At 44.1% G+C, this 23,019-nt stretch overlaps 1 protein-coding gene across 4 annotated transcripts in view; it reads left to right on the top strand.

Annotated features, from left to right (window-relative positions):
* VPS35L (VPS35 endosomal protein sorting factor like) overlaps positions 1 to 23,019 on the top strand; it is a 184,808-nt gene that overhangs the window by 29,830 nt on the left and 131,959 nt on the right. For all 4 annotated transcript variants that reach the window (XR_011022754.1, XM_068244800.1, XM_068244802.1 and 1 more), the window contains exons 9-11: positions 1,223 to 1,282; positions 6,906 to 7,002; positions 22,691 to 22,738. Coding sequence is in view for 3 of the 4 variants with exons in the window: in XM_068244800.1 (XP_068100901.1) it covers positions 1,223 to 1,282; positions 6,906 to 7,002; positions 22,691 to 22,738 (205 nt within the window). In the remaining variant the exon portion in view is untranslated. The remainder of the gene's footprint in view (positions 1 to 1,222; positions 1,283 to 6,905; positions 7,003 to 22,690; positions 22,739 to 23,019) is intronic.

The raw sequence follows: 23,019 nt of genomic DNA, 5'->3' as shown, positions 1-23,019 counted from the left end.
CCGGTTTTGCAATCCTGTCTGGCTTGTCAGTCCTATCTGCACCTGTTATCTTTGTCTCTGTCTAATCTGCAGGGTTTGTCTTCTTGTTCATCTTGTCACTGGTAGGAGTTGACCACAAGGGGGCGCGACCTGGCGGCCAATGATAAAGTAGCCTACTTTCAGCTTTGGGTGGCAACACACCTAGCAGCACACTCTGTTGGTCAGATTTCTTACCCCCTGTGGAAGCACCATGTTTTCTTTAATAGCCGAGATCATCTGGGCAACTAGTAGCAGTAGTGCAACAACTGTGTTGTGTGATGCAAACCACACATCTGCATTGTGCAGGAAGAATGAAGTGTGAATTTACAGATGCATGCTGGTGTCAGAAGACCCGCTATACCTTCCTTGGAATTCTTGGATCTTATAACACAACATAATTTCTCCCCATTAATGCAGCAACTCTAACAGAGCGTACTGGCAATACTTTTATACCTGCATTTCTGCTTGTTAAAACCATTGGAAACTGAAGTAGCTGACAGCACTGTCCTGGGAATACAGAGGAATATGGAACGTGCATTAACCTTCAAAATTACCACGTAGTGGCTTTTTTTGTACATATTACCTTTATTTTTGTTTTTATATTTGGCTGAAAATGATCTGGTGATTGCAAGCAGCTGATATTTTCCAAGGAAGCAGATTTGTTAAAGCTGCAGTGGAATACACACAAAAGAAAAGATGGCTCAAATTATACAGGAGGCTCACAAACCCGCCTCTTTTAAAATTGTATTTAACCAAGATGGATTTTCTAGTACTAACTTTGTAAAATTGAACTCGCACTGTTTTTTTATCCGAAGACATAACAACAAAAGTTGTTTAGGTGATACCTTTAATGACTGTGCAATATTCCTTTTGCAAGCTTTCGAAACTTTAAGTTTCTTCTTCAGGCATGTTTCAGAGCTGGATCAGAACCGTACAGTTCAGAGCTGGATCAGAGCCATTGGTATGGTTCTGATCCAACTCTGAAACATGCCTGAAGAAGAAACTTAAAGTTTCGAAAGCTTGCAAAGGAATCTTGTACAGTTGGTCATTAAAGGTATCACTTATATAACTTTTGTTGTTTTGTCTTCGGATTCTCTCCATGGCTAATACAGGACCACACACAACTGTTTTTTTACTCTATATCTTTTATATGTACAAATTAGGTTTTGAAATATAATTGAAATTGTATTTATTTATTTTGCAGGAAAGCTTGTTTATGAGCGCATTTTCTCAATGTGTATGGATAACCGGTCACCTTTACCTGGTAATGTAACCATTCTACTTTTTGTGTAAAGCTCACCTCTCTTCTGTCAGCCCACCTAACATCTTTTATAAGATTGTGGGTGAATTGCAGAAGATTTCCTTTCCATATGTTTGGAGAATGATGTAAATGATTTTGGTTGGGCAAAATATGCATGCCGACACGTTGTAACCAAAAGGGTGTAAAGTTAGATGAGTATGTTATGATTGTGAAAGGAGAGAGAGCGGGCCTGGCATCAGCATATATAAAAGCAAAGTCACTTACAGTAGATCAGGCGGTGCTATGAGTGGGTAAGGGGGCTCCAGGGCAAAGGATCTAAGCAGGCGACCATTTTGCCCCACTGGCACTTCTTCACTCCGATCTTGCAGTGAACAAGCGCCAGTGACACGAAACGGTTGTCCGCTGAGATCCTTTGACCTGGCACCCGCTTAACCGCGCATAGCACCGCCTGATCTACGTTACTGTAACTGACTTCGCTTTTATATATACTAATAAAGGCTTTGAATCTCCTTTCACTGTTACAAACTTGTCTGTTCTTGGCTAGTGCACGTCATTTAGAGCTACCAGCTAGCTTGCAGTGAACTTTATTGTACAGGCCAGTCCGGTCCCCTGCCTAAGCAGATCTTGAGTGATAGAACATTGTTCCTCTAAACCTTCACGTTATTATTATTGTTTCTGTTGCATTTACCTGCAGAAGTTTCTAAAAAATATATATTTATATCATTTATAAAATACAAGTGTCCCTGAGTCCTGTCCTTGTGTCAGTGCTGTTGCGCAGGAAGGGCCAGGAGGTGGGCAGACCGTGTGTGTATGTATGTATGTATGTATGTATGTATGTATGTATATGTGTATATATATATATATATATATATATATATATATATATATATATATATATATATGTATGTATGTATGTATGTATGTATGTATGTGTGTGTATATGTATATATATATATATATATATATATATATATATATATATATATATATATATATATATATATATATATATATATATATAGATAGTGGGCAGCACGGTGGCGTAGTGGTTAGCTCTCTCACCTTGCAGCGCTGGGTCCCTGGTTCGAATCCCAGCCAGGGCACTATCTGCAAAGAGTTTGTATGTTCTCTCCGTGTCTGCGTGGGTTTCCTCCGGGCACTCCGGTTTCCTCCCACATTCCAAAAACATACAGATAAGTTAATTGGCTCCCCCTAAAAAAATTGACATATGGCAAAAAAATTGACAATAGACATATGGCAATGGTAGGGATTAGATTGTGAGCTCCTTTGAGGGACAGTTAGTGACAAGATATATATATATATATATATATATATATATATATATATATATATATATATATATATATATATATATATACACACACTGTACAGCGCTGCGTAATATGTCGGCGCTATATAAATACTAAATAATATATATATATATTATTTGCAGCAATTACAGCCTCAATTCTCCGAGGTATTGATTCATACAAATGTTGAATTGTTTCCAAAGGAATTTTAGCCCAGTCTTCAGTAAAAACACCCTCCAGTTCTTTTAGAGACGATGGTGGCGGAAATCGACTTCTTTTTTTTTGTCCAACCTGTGTGTGTGTGTGTGTGTGTGTGTGTGTGTATATAGATGGCTATAGATGTTTGTTTGGTCAACCTTGTTAATTGTCATGATTTTCCTGTATAAATTGTTGGGTGTTACAATAACAAATTTCAGTTGAATATATCATATAGGAGACCCACACAGTGATATTTGAGAAGTTAAATGAAGTTTATTGGATTTACAGAAAGTGTGCAATAATTGTTTAAATAAAATTAGGCAGGTGCATAAATTTGGGCATTTTATTGATTCCAAAACCTTTAGAACTAATTACTGGAACTCAAATTGGTAAGCTCAGTGACCCCTGACCTACATACACAGGTGAATCCAATTATGAGAAAGAGTATTTAAGTAGGTCAACTGTAAGTTTCCCTCCTCCTTTTAATTTTCTCTGAAGAGTAGCAACATGGGGGTCTCAAAACCACTCTCAAATGACCTGAAGACAAAGGTTGTTCACCATCATGGTTTAGGGGAAGGATACCGAAAGCTGTCTCAGAGATTTCAGCTGTCTTTTTCCACAGTTAAGAACATATTAAGGAAAAGGAAGACCACAGGCTCAGTTCAAGTTAAGGCTCGAAGTGGCAGACCAAGAAAAAGCTGAGATAAACAGAAGCAACGAATGGTGAGAACAGTCAGTCAACCCACAGACCAGCACCAAAGACCTACAACATCATCTTGCTGCAGATGGAGTCACTGTGCATCGTTCAACCATTCGGCGCACTTTACACAAGGAGATGCTGTATGCAAGAGTGATCCAGAGGAAGCCCTTTCTCCGCCCACAGCACGAACAGAGCTGCTTCAGGTGTGCCAAAGCACATTTAGACAAGCCAGCTTCATTTTGGAATACGGTGCTGTGGACTGATGAAGCTAAAATTTGAATTATTTGGGCATAACAAGAGGTGTTATGCATGGAGGAAAAACCACACAGTATTCCAAGAAAAACACCTGCTACCTACAGTAAAATATGGTGCTGGTACCATCACGCTGTGGGGCTGTGTGGCCAGTTGCAGGGACTGGGAATCTTGTCAAAGTTGAGGGACGCATGGATTCTACTTAGTATCAGCAGATTCTGGAGACCAATTTCCAGGAATTGGGGACATAGCTGAAGCTGTGCCGGGGCTGGATCTTTCAACAAGACAATAACCCTAAACACTGCTCAAAATCCACTAAGGCATTCATGCAGAGGAACAAGTACCACGTTCTGAAATTGGCCATCTCAGTCCCAAGACCTGAATATAATTGAAAATCTGTGGTGTGAGTTAAAGAGAGCTGTCCATGCTCAGAAGCCATCAAACCTGAATGAACTAGAGATGTTTTGTATAGAGCAATGGTCCAAAATACCTTCAACCAGAATCCAGACTCTCATTGGAACCTACAGGAAGCGTTTAGAGGCTGTAATTTCTGCAAAAGGGGGATCTACTAAATATTGATTTCATTTCTTTTTTTTTTTTTTCGTGCCCAAATGTATGCACCTGCCTAATTTTGTTTAAACAATTATTGCACACTTTCTGTAAATCCAATAAATTTCATTTCACTTCACAAATATCACTGTGTGTGTCTTCTAATCTATATGATATATTTAACTGACATTTTTTATTGTAACACCCAACTATTTATACAGGAAAATCATGACAATTAACAAGGTTGCCCAAACTTTGGCATCCCAGTGTGTGTGTGTGTGTGTGTGTGTGTGTGTGTGTGTGTGTGTGTATATATGTATGCATGTATGTATGTGTGTGTATATGTGTATATATGTGTGTGTATATGTATGTGTGTGTGCGCATATATATATATGGGATGGGACTTAATTACTGGATAAAGCAAAGAAGTCTAAAATGTTTTTATTGCTGCTCAGGTCCATGTTTAGGTCCATGTCAGGGTTGAAATTGGTCTCCTGTATCGATCAGACATGCTGCAAGATGTAGGGTCAACATGCTTGATCGTGTGCACGGTGGTAACGGCGTGCGATATGGAGATGAGCGACGAATGCGACAGAACCCCCGGCTTTGCTCCAGATCTTAATTACTGTTCCACAACAGTAAAAATGTGTGGAAAAATCATAACTGGGGCATAAAATGAGAAGCTGATGGCAACCCCCGTTTAGGAAATAGTTCAGTCACAAAAGGAATGACTTTGTGAGCTGAGTGAGGAGTGAAGGATGATTTAAAAGCAGAGAGAGGTGTGAAGAAATAAATTGCCCCTAGCACTAGTGGTAATGTGTACCCTAATGTAGAGTATTAAAAAGAAAGAGTTGTTTTTTATCGATTAGTTGTCTGTTGCCTGTTGGGAAAATTTGACTTGCTTCCTGTTCTACACGTAGGCATTTTAAATGACATGAAAGTTCCAGAGGAAACACTGGCAACAATAAGCTTACAATGGTTCTAACCACTGTTATCTTGCATACTCTTCTGCACTCTTCTCTAAACATAAAACATAAGATTTGCTTGATGTTGGACTTTAAAGGACAACTGAAGTGAGAAGAATATGGAGGCTGCCATATTAATTTCCTTTTAAACAATACCAGTTGTCTGGCAGCCCTGCTGATCTATTTGGCTGCAGTAGTGTCTAGAAACAAACCTGATACAAGCATACAGCTAATATTGTCATATCTGATAAATAATGACAGAAACACCTGATCTGCTGCATGCTTGTTCAGGGTCTATGGCTAAAAGTTAGAGGCAGAGGATCAGCAGGCAAGCCAGGCACCTGGTATTGCTTAAAAGTTAATAAATATGGCAGCTTCCATATGTCTCTCGCTTCAGTTGTCATGCAATACCCTAGACTGTTCTCAGCTGTTCGGGGTTGTCTCAGACATGAATCTAGTTTGTGTATAGGTGTTCCCAGCAGAAGTCGCTTAATAATCTGTGGGTATAGGGAGAGGAGGCTGAGCCAGCACTGCAGTTAGGGTACTTTATTGTAAAAGACACTTACAGTTAAACAGCAGCCAGGTGTCAAGGCAGGTTAAGTGGGCGCCAGGTCTGTGTCCCCCTGCGGACGTCCGTTTCACGCTAACAGCGCTTGTTCACCCATTGCGGTGAACAAGCGCTGTTAGCGCGAAACGAACGTCCGCAGGGGGACACAGACCTGGCGCCCACTTAACCTGCCTTGACACCTGGCTGCTGTTTAACTGTAAGTGTCTTTTACAATAAAGTACCCTAACTGCAGTGCTGGCTCAGCCTCCTCTCCCTATACCCACGAATCTACTGTTTATTCTTGCCGGAGCATGCAGCTCAGAGGGACCTACATCATTACAGTACATTATACAGCATAGCCCAGCCTGGCCTCCTGTAGCAATCCTAGTTGAGTGCTGGAACTTTACTTGCTCTTGCCCATACTGACGCTTAATAATCTGGTTTGCCATATCATTAAGTGACAATCAGTTGGTAGCCAGGTGCATAGGTCCCCCTCTTTGACCATGCTGGGGGAAGTTGCACTGTGTGTTTTTCCACCTCCACCCTCCATAGGAACAGAAGCATTACTCTGCTATAGCAGAGAGAGGCATCTATACAGCACATGGCTCCTTAGCTATCAGGTGAGGGATCAAGTCCCAACAAGCATTGTTTGTGTGTAATGCTGGGTACACATGATGATTTTTTTTGGTCGATTTCCCGATCGATTTTTGATTCGTTTTTCGCTTGATTTCCAGATTGATTTTCTTATCTTTTCTTATCAATTTCCATTCATTTCGAGCGGTAGAAGGATGGAGAGTAATATCGGACATGATGGAAATTATCAATCGAACGCATCTATCGAACAAAAAAGTGTAACGTGTGTACCTAGCATACCGAACCTTAAGTCAAGCATAAGTGCCACAGCGCTAGGTGATTCAATGTTGGTAATGTCAGCAAACAGATGTATTCCACCTCCAGAGATCATTACATTTCATTACATTACATTTCGTGTGATCTTGTCATAACTAGATGGGTTTTTTCAGCTCAGATAAGAGTAAATACAGAGCATAGACTACATCTTTTTTATCTGGTAATGATGTACACATTTGTCTTAAAATTGTTATAGCAAATTTCACACCAGATCATGTGAGTGATACAGCAAAGGAGACGTGTCTGAACTGGTTTTTCAAGATTGCTTCTATTCGGGAGCTTGTGCCTAGATTGTATCCTTTTATGTGACCAATTCAGTATTGCTTAAAATACAATATGTATGTAAATGTTCCTCTATACTGATAAAAACTTGTCAGCCACATTTAAATTCTAATGTTTGATTAATATAGGGCCAACATTCTCTGCAATGTAGTATGACATGTTCTATGTTGTACCAATAAACTGCTAACAGGAGTAACAGGCATAAGTATAAATCTGTCACTTTGGGTGATCTAATCCTACTCACGTTGGGTGGTTGCCCACTCACAACTATATAGTGCGGTTCTGGAGAAAACCCAGACTCTACTCAGAAGAAAAAGAAGGGACACCGGGAGCCCAATATAGTGTAGTAAGTTGGGTGATGGATAAATGGAAAAGAATATGATAGATACAATACAATACAATACAATACAATACAATACCATTTCTATAGCGCTTTTCTCCCATAGGACTCAAAGCGCTTAGGCTCTCTCAGATTCAGTAATTGGTAGTAGGATGAAGTATTCACACAACAAAAGTTATATTTCTGCAAATGCCAAACTGAACAGGTGGGTTTTCAGTCTGGATTTAAACACGGCCAGGGATGGAGCTGTCCTGATCTGTTGAGGTAGGGAGTTCCAAAACGTAGGGGCAGCATGACAGAAGGCTCTGGGACCAAAAGTTTCCAAGTGGACTCTGGGTATGACTAGATTATTAGAACCTGTGGATCTGAGAATGCGGGGATTGCTACGCAGCTGCAACATATCTTTCATGTATCCAGGGCCCAGATTATTCAGTGATTTAAATGTCAGTAGGCCGATCTTGAATAGGACCCTCCATTCTATAGGTAGCCAGTGAAGGGAGTGCAGGACTGGCGTTATGTGGCAGTGACGGGGTTGGTTGGTTAGCAGTCTGGCAGCAGTATTCTGTATCAGCTGTAGGCGGTACAAGGCCTTTTTTTTGAAGGCCAGTGTAGAGAGCATTACAGTAGTCCAGTCGGGATGTGATGAAGGCATGGACTAAGGTTGGCAGATCTTCTGGGGGGATGAGGTGCTTGATTTTTGCAATGTTCTTCAGGTGAAAATAGGATGATTTCACCACAGCAGAGATTTGAGTTCTGAAGTTTAAATTCCCATCAATTAGAACTCCCAGGCTACGGACATAATCAGAGCTGCGTAGATCCGTGCCTCCTATTCCCAGTGATGAAGACTGCAAGTTAAGTTGTTTTGTTATCATGCTCTGCCCTCCAATCAGAAGGACTTCAGTTTTGTCAGCATTTAGTTTTAGCCAGTTGTCATTCATCCATTGCTGTAGTTCACGTAAGCAGGCGTTCATAGTTAGAGTTGGGTCTGTCACACCAGGCTTGAAGGAAAGATATAGTTGGGTGTCGTCTACATAGCAGTGGTATGTCAGGCCATGTTTTTGGATTAGTTTTCCAAGCGGTAGCATGTAAATCATGAAAAGCAGGGGAGAGAGGATTGAGCCCTGGGGCACCCCATACTTAAGTGATACAGGGGTGGACAGGACGGGCCCTATAGACACTTTGTGGGTTCTGCCACTCAAGAAGGAATGGAACCACTGAAGAACTATGCCATCAATGCCGCAGTATTCCTGTAGCCTGCTTATCAAGATGTCATGGTCGACTGTATCAAAGGCTGCAGAAAGGTCTAGCAGTATGAGGATCGAGCACTCTCCTCTGTCTCTTGCCATGAGCAGGTGGTTGCATATTTGTATGAGGGCAGTTTCAGTGCTGTGGTGTTTCCTGAAGCCAGACTGAAATGGGTCATAACTGTTGTTTTGTAGGATTTTGGCTTCTAGCTGGAGGTAAACAGCTTTTTCAATTAGCTTGCCCAGTAAGGGGAGGTTAGAGACAGGTCTGTAGCTGGTCATTGCATCTGGGTCCAGGGAGGGTTTTTTGAGAGAGGCCTGATGATTGCTTCCTTCAGTAAAGCAGGAAATATCCCTGATTGTAAGGAACAGTTAACAATTTTGAGGAATACCGGTACGAACAGGTCGGGGCAGTTCAACATGAACTGTGTTGGGCCAGGATCCAGGTCACAGGTAGTTAGGTGGAGGTGAAGGAGGATGCTTGATGTGACTTCTTCATCAATTTCTTTGAAGTTTGACCAAGGTGTTACGTTGTCTCTGCTAATGGTCTTCGGCGCTATATTAGGCTCAGATGCTGTAAGTTGGATGGCGGACCTTATAGCGGAGACTTTGTAGAAATGGGCAAATTGGTCACAGAGGTCCTTTGAAGACTCGATATATTAAGTTTTTGACATGCCGGGTTGCAGAGTTTTTCCACTGTGCGGAACAGTTGGGCTGGTTTCTTAACTGCATTTGCAATCTCTTGTGATAGAAAGGATGATTTTTTTCCCGTGATTACCTTTTGGTAGTTATTCAAGTGGAGGATTAAGGCATGTTTGTCATCTGGGGACTGAGATTTGCTCCACAGTCTCAAGTTTTCGGCCTTGTCTTTTCAGCTCTTTTATAGCGTTATCAAACCACTGCATGATGGTGTGGAGTAAGATATTTGGTGCACAGAGGAGCAATGGTCTCAAAGGTGGAGGACACACATTTGTTGTATTTAAACACCAGAGTATCAGGGTCCAAGCTGGAATCAGTCAATTCATCAAAGCTAAGGTTATCTCGGATATGTTGAGCTGTTAGCCCTTTTCAGCGGCGGTATTTTATTTGATTCTTGACCTGGTGTTTGACAGCTGGTATTGAGAGGGAGAAGTGGATAGTGTGATGGTCTTACCAGGCAACAGGATTAATTGCCACATTGGCTATTGACAGCCCAGTATGGAATATAAGGTCCAGAGTGTGACCTTTCCTGTGAGTAGCAGAGCTGATTGATTGGAGGAAGCCCAGTTCATGTAAGGCACGACGTAGATATACTCACAAGTCAGGGTTACCAATTAGGCAACCACTGTGTAGGCAGGTGAGGAGATTAGGCCAAACAGGAGTACACACAGTGCAGTCTTAAGGTCACGATAAGCGCCAAGACTGCACTATGTGTACTCCTGTTCGTTATTGCCTGAGGAAGCAGGAATATAACTGCGAAACGCGTTGTACTGTATGTTGGAGTATATAAATAAATTTGATTGTACTAAAACTCACAGTATCATGTCTGCTTCGGGGAGATGAGTCCACCACCGCCTCCCGAGGAATTTTAAAGTTTTTTTAGATATATTTTATTCTGTTGGCGCCTCTGTTCTCCTTACAATATCAGGCTCTACTCAGGTCTTTGACCTCCGGTCGCTTTCCCAACAGCAGGCTGGATTAGAAGAGAGGGAGCCCCCAACTAGAGGCTTATGCGGGACTAATTGTTCAGACCCGACCCGCAGCCTCGCTACCCGCACCCAACCTGCAACCTGCTTTCTGGTGAATTTGGTACCCAGACCCGCTACCCGCACCGGACCCACAACCCAATTTCTTTTTTTTTTTTTTAAAAACAATTTTTATTAGTTTTTTAACAAACATACAACGAAAAAGAACAGTACATATTCCGTTCCCCAAGGTGGTCCAGTTCCCCCCAGCAATACAGACATAAATAGACAGCATATAGAGTTGTACAGGAATGACGTGCCAGAGACATAGGTACACTACATTTCAATTTTAAGCAGCTTTAGCCACTTCGACCATAACTTGTAGAATTTTTTGCATGAACCCCTGTTGTCATAAACACTCTTGTAGGTAGGTAGATCAGCATTAACATGTGATTTAAACTCTGCACTGGTTGGCGGGGAGGAGTTTTTCCATTTTAAGGCTATCGCCCTTCTGGCATACATTAGTAGGAGTCTCGCTAAGTATAGCTTGTTTTCTGCAAGAGGAAGGGTGCCAAATATGTTTAAGAGCATGGCCATGGGAGTGTAGGGAATTCTGAGGTCAATTACTAAGGTCAGCATTTCGTGAACGTCTTTCCAGAAAGACTTAATATGTGAGCAATCCCAAAACGTATGGAAAAAACAGGCATTGTGAGTACCACATCTCCAGCAGAGGTCATCCCCCGTCCTACCCATCTTCAATAACCTATGTGGTGTAAGGTAGGTTCGGTATAAGTACCTGAGAGAGGTTAACTTGTGCTTAGCAGCAATTGGAGTGGAGACAAAGTGTACAAGAGTGTCTACCCATTCTTTATCAGTCAGTTCCGGTATGTCTACCCGCCACTTGAGGAGAAGACGATTGGTTAAATTGGCTTCTTTATCCATAAGGGTTGCGTATATCTGGGATGTAATCCCCGTCAGACCTGAATGGGCTAAGAGAAGTTCCAAGGGGTGGGAGCGCACTGTCAATGGAGCACTTAGGAATTGCGAGTTGAACGCGTGGCGGAGCTGTAGGAATCTAAAATACATGGAGTTGGATAAAGAAAAAAGATCTTTAAGGTCATTAAATTGCAGAAGGGAGTTGTCTGCAGTGATGTCCCTTAATTTAACGATTCCCCTATCAGCCCAGAGACATGGGTCAGGGATAGTGATAAATTCCTTGAGTTTGGGGTTATTCCACAAGGGGGTGTGTGGAGACCATTGGCCCTTAGGGGACAGGTATGCCCCAGCGGCCTCCCACGCCTTAATTGTGGTTACCATAGAGGGTGTATGAGTTGGCAAGGCTTTGGGTCCACGGAATGGCAAGCTAGAGAGTGCCAGGAAGGATCCCACAATAGTTGCTTCAAATACTGTGGCTGGATTATATTGTGATTGGGCAAACCACCAGTAGACTGATGTGAGAACGGCTGCCCAGTAGTAGAATTTAAGCTTGAGGAGCGCGATCCCACCCCTGTCTGCAGGAAGCTGCAAGTTATTTAATGCAATGCGTGGCGGAGATGTTCCCCAGATTAAGGAGCCTATAAGTTTGTCCATATCTGAGAAGAAACTGGCGGGAAGACATACCGGAGTATTTCTAAAAAGATAAAGGAATTTAGGTAGTATACACATTTTAACCAGGTTTGAGCGACCAATAAGTGAGATTGGCAGAGTTTTCCATGCCCTAAGCTTATCTCTGACTGTAGTTACTGTTGGAGTGATATTTAGAGCGTAGAACTGTGTAACATCAGGGGACACATCAATGCCGAGGTAGCGGAATTTGTTGACTACTTGTAAGGGATGTGAGAGGGATCAGGAGTAACATAAGGATCCAATGAAAGTAGGAGTGATTTGTCCCAGTTCATTTTAAGACCGGAGTAGGAACCGAAATCCTCAATTAAGGATAGTGCTGAAGAGAGGGATTGGTGGGGATCTGCCAGATATAAAAGGAGGTCGTCGGCGTACAGTGACACCTTCTCCTCCAGTTCTGCAAGCTGAAATCCAACTATTTCCCTAGAGGCTCTCAGTCGCGTCGCCAGGGGCTCCATCGCCAGTCTGAAAAGCGCTGGGGTCAACGGGCATCCCTGCCGTGTGCCCCGGCTGAGTGAGAAGAAGGGAGAAAGTCGGTTCCCCGTTCGAATTTTAGCTCTAGGGGAGTGGTATAACGCCTGAATGTAGGTTATAAATTTAGGTCCGAAGTTGAATCTCCGCAGGACCTCCCAAAGGTATGCCCACTCGACACTGTCAAACGCCTTTTCGGCATCAAAGGAGGCTATTATTCTAGATCCAGCGTTGACGTGCCGAGTGGACAGGTTTGTAAAGAGCCGGCGGAGGTTTATGTCACATCCCTTTCCAGGTATAAACCCGGATTGGTCCTTATGCACCAGGGAAATAATGACTTCATTTAATCGCTGGGCCAAAACCTTAGCTAGGATTTTACTATCGACATTTAAAAGGGAGATTGGTCTGTATGAGGAGCACAGGGAGGGGTCCTTCCCTTTTTTAGGAATTACGGTTATCAGTGCCTCCGTCATAGAGGGAGAGACTGTGCCTGTTCTAATTACTTCTTTAAATAATTTTAGAAGTCTAGGGGCCATCTGTTTTTTGTATTTGGTGTAGAGCTCAGAGGGGAGCCCGTCTAGGCCAGGCGTTTTGTTAGTTTTGAGAGATGAAATGGCCTGTTGGACCTTTGTGAGGGATATGTCAGCCTCCAACATTTCCACATCTGAAGCAGATAGCGTGGGTAGTAGAGTGTCTGCTAGGTACCGCGCAATGTCAGAGGGGGACTTAGTGACTTTGGATCTATATAGCTGTTGATAGTAGGAGCTGAACTCGGCATTGATGTCCCCCGGATGCGTAAGCTCCACTCCTGTATTTGTAACTATTTTAGCTATTTGGGCGGCTCCCCTTTCCTGGCTGGCCAGCTGGGCTAGCATCCTTCCCGTCTTGTCCCCATGTTCAAATATTCTCACATTTTTTGTTTGGATTCCCATCTTAGTGTAGTCAGATTGTTTTGCGGAGAGTGACAGGAGGGATGCCTGCCATTGATCATAGGCTTCGGCAGTTTTATGTGCTATATAGAAATTCTCAGCTTCCTCTGCTGTTTTTTCTAGAGCCTCCAAAATAGCATGAGATTGTCTCTTTTCCTCAGCTATACTTGATATGTATGCTCCTCTGACCACTGCCTTGTATGCGTCCCATGCTATTAGTGGCGGTACTGGGTCATGAGAAAGCTGCCAGTACTCCCTCATGCGATCCATGACGGAGTACTGCACTCTAGGGGCTGAGAGCCAGTGTGGAGAGAGCCTCCAGACTAGGTCAGCACAGCGGGCTCCAAAATCTAACCTGAGTTTCAATGGGCAGTGATCTGAAATACCCCTTGGAAGCATCTCTATATCATGAACTAGAGCTTGTCCAGCCGAGGTAGTATAGATTAGATCAATTCGAGACAGTGTGTGATATGAGGAGGAATGGCACGTGAACCCTTGTATATCTGGATGTTTCCAGCGCCACACATCGTTAAGAGAGTGAGCAGATGACCAATCAGAAAGCAGGAGTGCTTCTGAATTGCGGGGTGTGAGCCTGTCTACACCTGGGGATTGGACCATGTTGAAGTCTCCTAGATAAAATTTATAAGGAGTGGCGTATTGGTATGTTAGTTGCGTGATTTCGTGTAGTAAGTCCACTGACGCAGGAGGTGGGTTGTATAAACCAACTAGTACTATCATGAGTTCATGTATTTTTGCATGTATTAAGACATAGCGCCCGGACGCATCCAGATGCAAGTGGTGTAGTTGGAATGGCAGGTTTTTCTTAACCAGGATACTAACTCCTTTAGAGTATGAGGAGTATGTGGAATTATAACAGTTAGCAATCCATGGTTTTTTGAGAGCTAGGAGCCTGCTGCCGACTAAATGTGTTTCTACAAGAACAATGATATGAGGTTCATGTTTCTTTAGGAAATTAAAGACTAAAGATCTTTTAAATGAGGAATTTAGGCCTCTGACATTCCAGAGAATACAGTTCACATATTGTCTCTTATCAACCATAGTCAGTTGAGGTAAAGTATATATACCCATAGGGGGTGTAGGTGGACCAGACCTGGAACAAGTACCCGGGGAAGGGAACAGCTTTCCCCATAACCTTTAACTCCCCCCTTACATCAACCATGACCCCTCCCGCAGTAACCCATCTTACTCTTCCCCCCCCCCACCCACCTCCCATATTGTCATAAACCCACCCTGCAGCTTCCCCCTAACGCTGAAGTTGCTTTGTCCCCTAACCCCTAACAGTTGCGAACCGATAACCAAACTTGAACCTGAGCATATGCTCCGTACTGTGGCGCAGTAAGGATAAATGAAAGAAAACGGGATAGCAAGAGAAAAGGTAGGATGAAGAAGAGAGAAAGGTACTGGGAGAAGAGGAGGAGAGAGAGAAAGAGAGGGAAGGAGGAGGGAGAGAGGAAAGAAAATTTAGCATATACATTGGTATGAAAAAGTGCAGTATATAATAATTAGTTATATCTCTCCTCTTCTCCCAGTCTGCAAGGAGACATCCACATTCATATAGATATGGCCATAACGTGTGAGGGCAGAAATACAAAGTTCTACTTGGCTGCTCCAGCTAACAGGCTGATACTACATACTATGAGTGTTCTATCCAATTGCACACCACTTTAAGCCAGGAGGGTAGCAGAGTTCACAAAGGATCAGGCAACCAGTCTCTAGTCCTAGGGATCTGCATTTAGCGGCATGTCCATAATAGCAGGTCAGTAAAGAGAAGGAGGTGTAGTTTCATGTGTGGAACTGTCTGCTAGGTTTAGCATAGTCCAATGAGCGATCCCGCAAGGTGAGCTTGCATAGGGCCTAATATTAGTAGTGCGCGGCTAGGCCGTGGGCCTCCAGCCGTTGAGTGTCATTTGCGGAGTATCATAATACAATATACAACGTGGGAGCAGTTATGTAGAAAAAGTAATAAAAGTAGGAACGATCTCACCATCAGCGTAAAGTGTCCAGCCAGTCCGATGCCTCAGTAGCCGTGTTGAAGAATTCGACCTTATCGTCATGTTGGACTCGTAGTCTCGCTGGGAAGAGCATGGCGTACTTGAGGCCTTTGTTACGGAGACGGGTTCTCACCGTGTCGAAAAGCTTGCGCTTTCGCTGCGTCTCAGCCGCCAGATCTGGGAAAAACATCAGAGCCGCATTTTGGTACCGCAGATCCTCGCATTGGCGGGCTTCTTTCAGGACCAGATCACGATCCAAGTAATTAAGAAGCTTAAAGATGAAAGGGCGAGGGTAAGCGCCTGGAACTTTCCCCCGGGTGGTGATCCTATGCGCCCTCTCCACCACGAAGCAGTTGGAAAACGGGGCATCGGGGAAGAGCTGTTTGAGAAGAGTGATGGCGAAGGATGGCGGGTCTTCTCCCTCTGCTCCCTCAGGCAGGCCAAGGATGCGGATATTGTTCCGCCTGTTCCTATTTTCAGCGTCCTCCATCTTCGCCTCCAATGCTAAGATACGTTTGGAGTGGTCTTTTGATGTATGACTTAGGGTGGTGACGGAGTCTTCCGCGGTACTCACACGTTGCTCCACATCCCCCATTCTGTCTCTAATGGCGCCGACATCTTGCCGGAGGATGGTGACTTGAGACTGCACATTATCAATCTTAAGCGCCAGGGCATCTCTAGTGGTGACGATAAGATCCTTGCAGGACGTAATAGCTGCAAGTAAAGCTGCAGCGTCAGGTTGCTCTTCGTCCTCGGGCGCCATTGTCTGCACGGCTTTGGCCTTCGTCTTAATAGAGGAAATGGCGGGCCGGTGTACTTCCGGTTTGTATGGCGTCTCCTTATTCTTCGCTCTGCTGCCTCTCTTTGCTGGCGTAGATGTCATCACCTGCTGGCCAGGGGTTCCCGTTACCGTAGGGCTCAGGATAGACAGATAAAGGATGAGTAATATAGTAGAGAAGTGCCCGGTAAGGAAGGCCACAGACGGAGCTCCTCTTCAACACGTCTTCTCAGTCCATGCGCCTGGCCACGCCCCCACAACCCAATTTCTAGGTAGTCCAGCTGTATAGCAAACATTTTATTATGTGCATGTTAAAGCAATACAGCAGTACCTGGATATAGTTGGACATCTTGGACATCAGTGTTGTCTAACTGGTGGCCCTCGCCCTGCATTTGGCCCGCAAGAGCGCTTGCTGCGGCCCTTCTGTGTGCTGTGTCACTCCCCCTCCTCTCATTACTTCTATCAGGCCCAGCCGGTTCTCTCAACTTAACTCCGCCCCCGAAGCCAGGACATTGCTGCTCCGCCCATTTCAGACCCAGATTCAAGGGAGCTTGGCCCCCTACGTCTACGCCGTCTACCTCTAAGTTGGACAGTACTGTACTAGGTAGTTCACAATGAGACCCCACCTGAATGAAACCTAGGTTTCAAAAAGTGCTAGTAGAAAGTGCAAAACATTATCAACAGTTACATCCAGTAAAAAAAATCATAGCTAAATAGATATGTAACCAAAATTGGCTAGTGTTAAGTGCAAAGCATAAAGAAATAAGTTAGTACAAACTGTTAGGAACACTATATAGGTGTCCAAAATGTATTCTTATTTTTTTAGTATTTATATAGCGCTGACATCTTCCGCAGCGCTGTACAGAGTATATTGTCTTGTCACTTAAAGTGAACCAGAGACGAAGCACTCTCATGTATTTTACCATATACATCAGTGGGAACATTAGAGAAAACGCCTACCCTTCTCTCTGTTTCTTTCTTCACTGCTCAGCTTGCTTATTATCAGCCCTGATAAAATCCACAGCTGAGCATTCAGTCTGGCTTTGCTAAGGAATCATTATAGCTGAGTCTGTCTTCTCTGATGTCTTTTCAAGCCCAAGCCTGCCCCCTTGTGGCTCTGCTATAATGACTCAGCTATAATGATTCCTGAGCAAAGCCAGACTGAATGCTCAGTCGGGCTGATAACAAGCAGGCTAAGCAGTGACGAATGAAACCGAGAGCAGAGTAGGTGTTTTCTCTAATGTTCTCACTGATGTATATGGTAAAAGACATGAGGGTGCTTCGTCTCTGGTTCACTTTAACTGTCCCTCAGAGGGGCTCACAATCTAAGCACTACCATAGTCATATGTCTATGTATGTATCGTAGTCTAGGGCCAATTTGGGATGTGGTAGCAAACCCGAGTGCCTGAAGGAAACCCACACAGGCACAGGGAGAACATATTTAGGGAAAAGGTGGTGTGTGCGCTCCTCTCCTCAAGACACTAGCAGATAAAATACAAGATACATACACTTCAATAAAGAATATAAACCACTTGTTCCTTCACGCTGGCTGGATGGATCGCTATATGAATGGGTGAGTATTCGCACCCTAACAAGTGTGTGAATTAGAGATATAGCGCTCTATACATCAGCCAGATACAGATCATAATACAACTCAAACTCTCCTAATGCATCAAGACAGTCCACTTTAGAGTCCAGAAACAATGTGATACTTAGTCCTCTATGCGGAAACTTTCCTATAAGGCAAGAAGCCTACCGTGCTACAGTCAGATTTGGGCGAGGAAATTACAGGGAGGGAGAGAGGCAAGTAATCCAACTGTAGGAGTGGGGAGACATGACAAAGGTGAAAGGGAGATTAATAAAAAACTAAGACCCGCAGCCCATGGCCCTCACTTGACTTCTTACCCAGAGGTCCATCATGTTATTGTTACATAAGTTACATCAGTTGTTATGTATTCTAAAACAGTGTGAATATTAATTATGAATACAGACTTTTTGTGAATTCATAAAGCACCACCCATTTTCCTCACAGCACGCAAACAACTTCTCCTGGCTCCTCCTACCCCCACTCACCCCATAGGATAGAACATGCAGCTAAGCCAACCCAAGCTTGTATGACTGTCACAAGCATCAAGCATGTCTGTATGGTACATTATTTAAAAATCAAAAAAATAAAAGATGACAAAAGGAGACCGTACCTTATGTAAACAAAGCGGCGTGTTCCAAGTATTAGGTGCAGCAGACAGGCCCCTTGTTGACATGCTCTGGCTCCCTACCACCGTTTAGAGATTTGCTGTTTTGTATCCTATTGGCCTCATATACAACTAACAGCGTTACTCTGGTAAAAGCTAAGTAACGTAACGGCATATACTTGCTGAGTGGACAACGGCATACCTGGAGGAACCCCCAGCAAGGCATTCATGTTATTATTATTATTATTATTATTTTTTATTTATATAGCACCAACATATTCCGCAGCGCTTTACAAAGCACAATAAGACGACAAGGGGAACATAGATACAACTAACAAATATACAGCAGAGTTCCAAGCAGCACAAATATTGTTACAAAAACAGTAAACATTAGGAGGATGACCCTGCCCTTGCGAGCTTACAATCTAATGGGTAGTGGGGGACACACTAGGTAAGGGGGTGGAGGATGGATGAGGCAGTGATTCTTTGCCTCTGATTACATTGTGACAAATGAGTAAATAAAGGGCTATAGAATGTTATAAGCTTGTCTGAAAAGGTGTGTTTTAAGAGTGCGTTTGAAGATGTCCAGGTTTGGAGCATGACTTACAGGCCGTGGAAGAGAGTTCCAGATAAGGGCTGATGCTCGTGTAAAGTCCTGGATGCGAGCATGAGAGGAGGTGATCAGCTTAGAGGCCAGGAGAATTTCTTGGGAGGAGCGAAGGTTGCGGGAGGGACAATATCTTGAGATTAGTGAGGAGATGTATGGAGGAGACAACTCGTGGAGGGCTTTGTATGTTAGAGTCAGGAGTTTGAACTGGATCCTCTGGGTAATGGGTAACCAGTGGAGAGAATGGCACAGTGGGGCTGCATCAGAAGAGCGTGTGGAAAGGTGAATGAGGCGGGCCGCTGCATTTAGAAGGGATTGGAGAGGAGCTAGCCTGTTTTTTGGTAGGCCACAGAGCAGGGTGTTGCAGTAGTCTAGGCGGGAGATGATTAAGGCATGAACAAGCATTTTGGTGGCCTCTTGTGTGAGGAAGGGGCGGATACGGAATATATTTTTGAGCTGGAAATAGCAGGTGGTGGTTAATGAGGCAATGTGAGGTTTAAAGGAGAGCTCTGAGTCAAGTATAACCCTCAAGCAGCGGGCCTTAGTGGTTGAGGTTATTGGGGTGTTGTCTACCATTATGGTTGCAATTGGTGGGGGTGTAGATAGCAATGGTGGAAAAATCACAATTTCCGTTTTAGTCATGTTGAGTTTGAGGAAGCGGGAGGACATGAATGCAGAAACGGCACGTAGACAGTCGGGGACTCTGGATAGTAGTGAGGACAGGTCAGGAGCTGAGAGATAGATTTGGGTGTCATCCGCATAGAGGTGATACTGGAAGCCAAAAGAGTTAATTAGTTGTCCCAGGCCACGGGTGTAGATTGAGAAAAGAAGTGGCCCAAGAACAGAGCCTTGAGGTACACCAACAGACAGTGGGTGTGGAGAGGACTTGGTGTTAGAGAAGGAGACAGTGTAAGAGCGTCCAGAGAGATAAGAGGAGATCCAGGAATGTGCTTGTCCCTTGATTCCTAAAGATGACAGTGTCTGCAGAAGCAGAGCATGATCAACCGTGTCAAAGGCAGAGGAAAGGTCAAGGAGTATTAGAATGGAGAACTGGCCTTTGGATTTAGCTACCAGTAGGTCATTAGCAACTTTCGTGAGGGCAGTTTCAGTGGAATGGTGTGTGCGGAATCCAGATTGAAAGGGGTCAAGTAAGGAGTTGGTAGAGAGAAAGGCAGACCATTCTGAATGGATGTGACGTTCCAGCAGTTTAGAAGCAAAGGGGAGGAGCGAGACAGGACGGTAGTTGGATAGAGAAGTTGGATCAAGAGAGGGTTTTTTGATTAGTGGTGTGATGATAGCTTGTTTGAATAAGGAAGGAAAATTGCCAGTGGAGATAGAAAGGTTGAATAGAGTTGTTAGAGCGGGATTAAAGGAGGAGGAAAGCTGGGGGATTAGATGAGAGGGAATGGGGTCCAGGGCACAGGTAGTGAGATGCGCTTTGGAGATTAGTGAGGAAAGACACTGATCAGTTAGTGTGGTGAAAGATGTTAGAGTGGGAGACTGGTCTTGTGGAGCGGTGGGGAGGCAGTTAGTGGTGGGTGAGGGTGCAGGCGGACAGAAGGAATTTATAGGTGACGGCTGTGCTGGTAAAAATGGTTGCGCGTTAAAGCTATTACGTATTGCATCAATCTTGCTTGTAAAGTATGATGCAAAGTTGTCAGCTGACAGACATGTGGTAGGGGGAGGAGGTGGGGGACGAAGTAGGGAGTTAAAGGTGTTGAATAATTGCTTTGGGTTGTGAGACTGTGAGGAAATGAGCGAGGAGAAATAAGACTGCTTAGCAGAAGTGAGGGCATCCCTGAGCTCCTGCATAGTTTGTTTATAGTGATTGAAGTCTTCTACAGCAGTGCTTTTTCTCCAGCATCTTTCTGCCACCCTGGAGTGCCTTTTCAGCTGTTTTATTTGTTCAGTGAGCCAGGGCTGCCGGTTAGTTTGGCGGGGGCGGGTGGTGGTGAGTGGAACGGCTGAATTCATGGCAGAGGAGACTACATTAAATAAGTAACTGGATGCTGCCTCAGGGTCAGTGTAGGAAGACAGGGTACTTAGAGGTTGCAAGGCCTCAGTCAGGGAATTCACATCCAGGTTGCGGTAATTCCTGCGCGTGACTGTATGGTGTAGTGTTGGAGGAGTTGACGGTAGAGAAGAATTGATTGAGAAGGTAAGAAGGTTGTGGTCTGAGAGGGGAAGCGGAGTGTTATAAAAGCTTGAAATAGAACAGAGGCGGGTAAAGACAAGGTCAAGAGTGTGGTCGTCTTTGTGGGTGGAAGTGGAGGACCATTGGGCGAGGTCAAACGAGGAGGTGAGAGAGAGCAGTTTGGTGGCAGTAGGGCAATTAGTATCGATGGGTATATTAAAATCTCCAATGATGATAGAGGGTATATCAGTGGAGAGGAACTGGAGAAGCCATGCTGAAAAGTGATCAATGAAAGTAGAGGCTGGACCGGGCGGGCGGTAGATAATAGCAATCTGAATGTGGTATGGAGAGTAGAGACGGACAGCATGAACTTCAAAGGATGAGAGTGCGGGCAGTGGTGTGAGTGGCTTAAAGGAACAGTGTTCAGAGAGGAGGATCCCTACCCCCCCCTCCATGTTTGTGGCCAGGTCTAGGGGCATGACTAAATTTTAGACCACCATATGATAGAGCAGCTGGAGACACAGTGTCTGATGGAGTTATCCATGTTTCAGTGAGCCCCAGGAAGGTGAAAGTGTTGGAGATAAACATGTCATGAATAAAGGCCAGTTTATTACAAACGGAGTGGGAGTTCCATAGAGCCCCAGATATGGGGAGGGGAGAGCTGGGAAGAAGGGGGATGTCAATAAGATTGTAGGTGTTCTGGGAGGGGAGGTGGTGAGGTTTGTTATTGGTAGAATGAGTTGTAGTCTGAGCAGTGTGAGGTCTAGGAGTGGGCCCTGGGTTTGGTGATATGTCCCCAGAAGCCAGAAGGAGTAGTAGGCAGAGCAGAGAGATGTGGGGGTGGGACTTGTGTGTATGCAAGTTAGGTTTAGTGAGAGCAGAGGAGGGGTAGTGTGAGCACAGAAATAGGAATAGTTTGTGGCTAGAGAAAAGGGGAGACGATAGCAGAGAGGGAGCAATCTGTATGGTGTTGCTGACAGTGGGAGGATGAAGTGACATGTGGATTTTCAGGAACAGAAGGCAAAAAGAAGCGGTTGAGAAAGACATTTTAAACATTCTGAAGGGATCTACAGGGCAATTGATAGCTGACAGCAGGAGGGTGGGGTATGTTTAGAAACATACAGTGCCCACATGTAATTGTGATGCATAGCTGCACTAAAGACTTTTTTCCCTTTAAATTAGCCCAATACACAGTATCTTTTTCTTGGTTAAAGTGATATGGTGACAGGTATTTAACATGTTATTTTTGACAGCAATTTTGAATATAATCGTGGCTTAAAGTAACCCAGAGTTGCGGCTAAAAGAAGATTTGATCCTCACCCGCGGCTTCCTCCTGCTGCATAAACACGTCAGTGTCCCACGCCGTTCTCCCGCTGCCGTTCAGCCGCGATCAGCCCTGGTAACTTGCTCAGTCGCGTCAGTCTGGGTCTACCGTGCATGCGTGGGAGGTCCGTGCATGCGCAGTAGACCCAGACTAGACGCAACTGAGCAAGTTACCGGGGTTGTTCACGTCTGAAGAGCAGACGGCAGGAGGACAGCATGGGACACAGACGTGTTTATGCAGCAGGAGGAAGCTGCAGGTGAGTATGAAATCTTCTTTAAGCCACAGCACTGGTACACTTTTTAAAGATAGATCATCCATTCCTCAGCAGTATTTAATTTTTTTAAAATCCATTGTTTAACCCTTAACACACGATCTTCCCAGCTATGTGGAGGCAGCCATACTAAAATGCAACAAATTTCTTTCTAAAACGTAAGTGTACCAGTATTTTTATATTGTGTGATGTTTCTTTAACTTCATGTATTGCTAGTCTGATAGAGTGAGACAGAATGATCTGGTACAGATTACAGTACATTTGAGCACCTTTAACCAGAGCACTATTACTGTGCCATATTTAATTATTTATCTATCCAGCATTATTCATTTTAATATAGATGGTGAAAAACAGCACCTTCGTTCAAACTGAAGCAAAACTGTAGGAAAGTGGATGACCCCTTGTGTCCCTTCCTCTGTGAACGACGGTCATTGTGTCA

Source organism: Hyperolius riggenbachi, chromosome 7 (assembly GCF_040937935.1).
Source record: "Hyperolius riggenbachi isolate aHypRig1 chromosome 7, aHypRig1.pri, whole genome shotgun sequence".
NCBI lineage: Eukaryota > Metazoa > Chordata > Amphibia > Anura > Hyperoliidae > Hyperolius > Hyperolius riggenbachi.
Note: the sequence above shows the minus strand (reverse complement) of the source record. Positions and strands in the feature narration are given on the sequence as shown.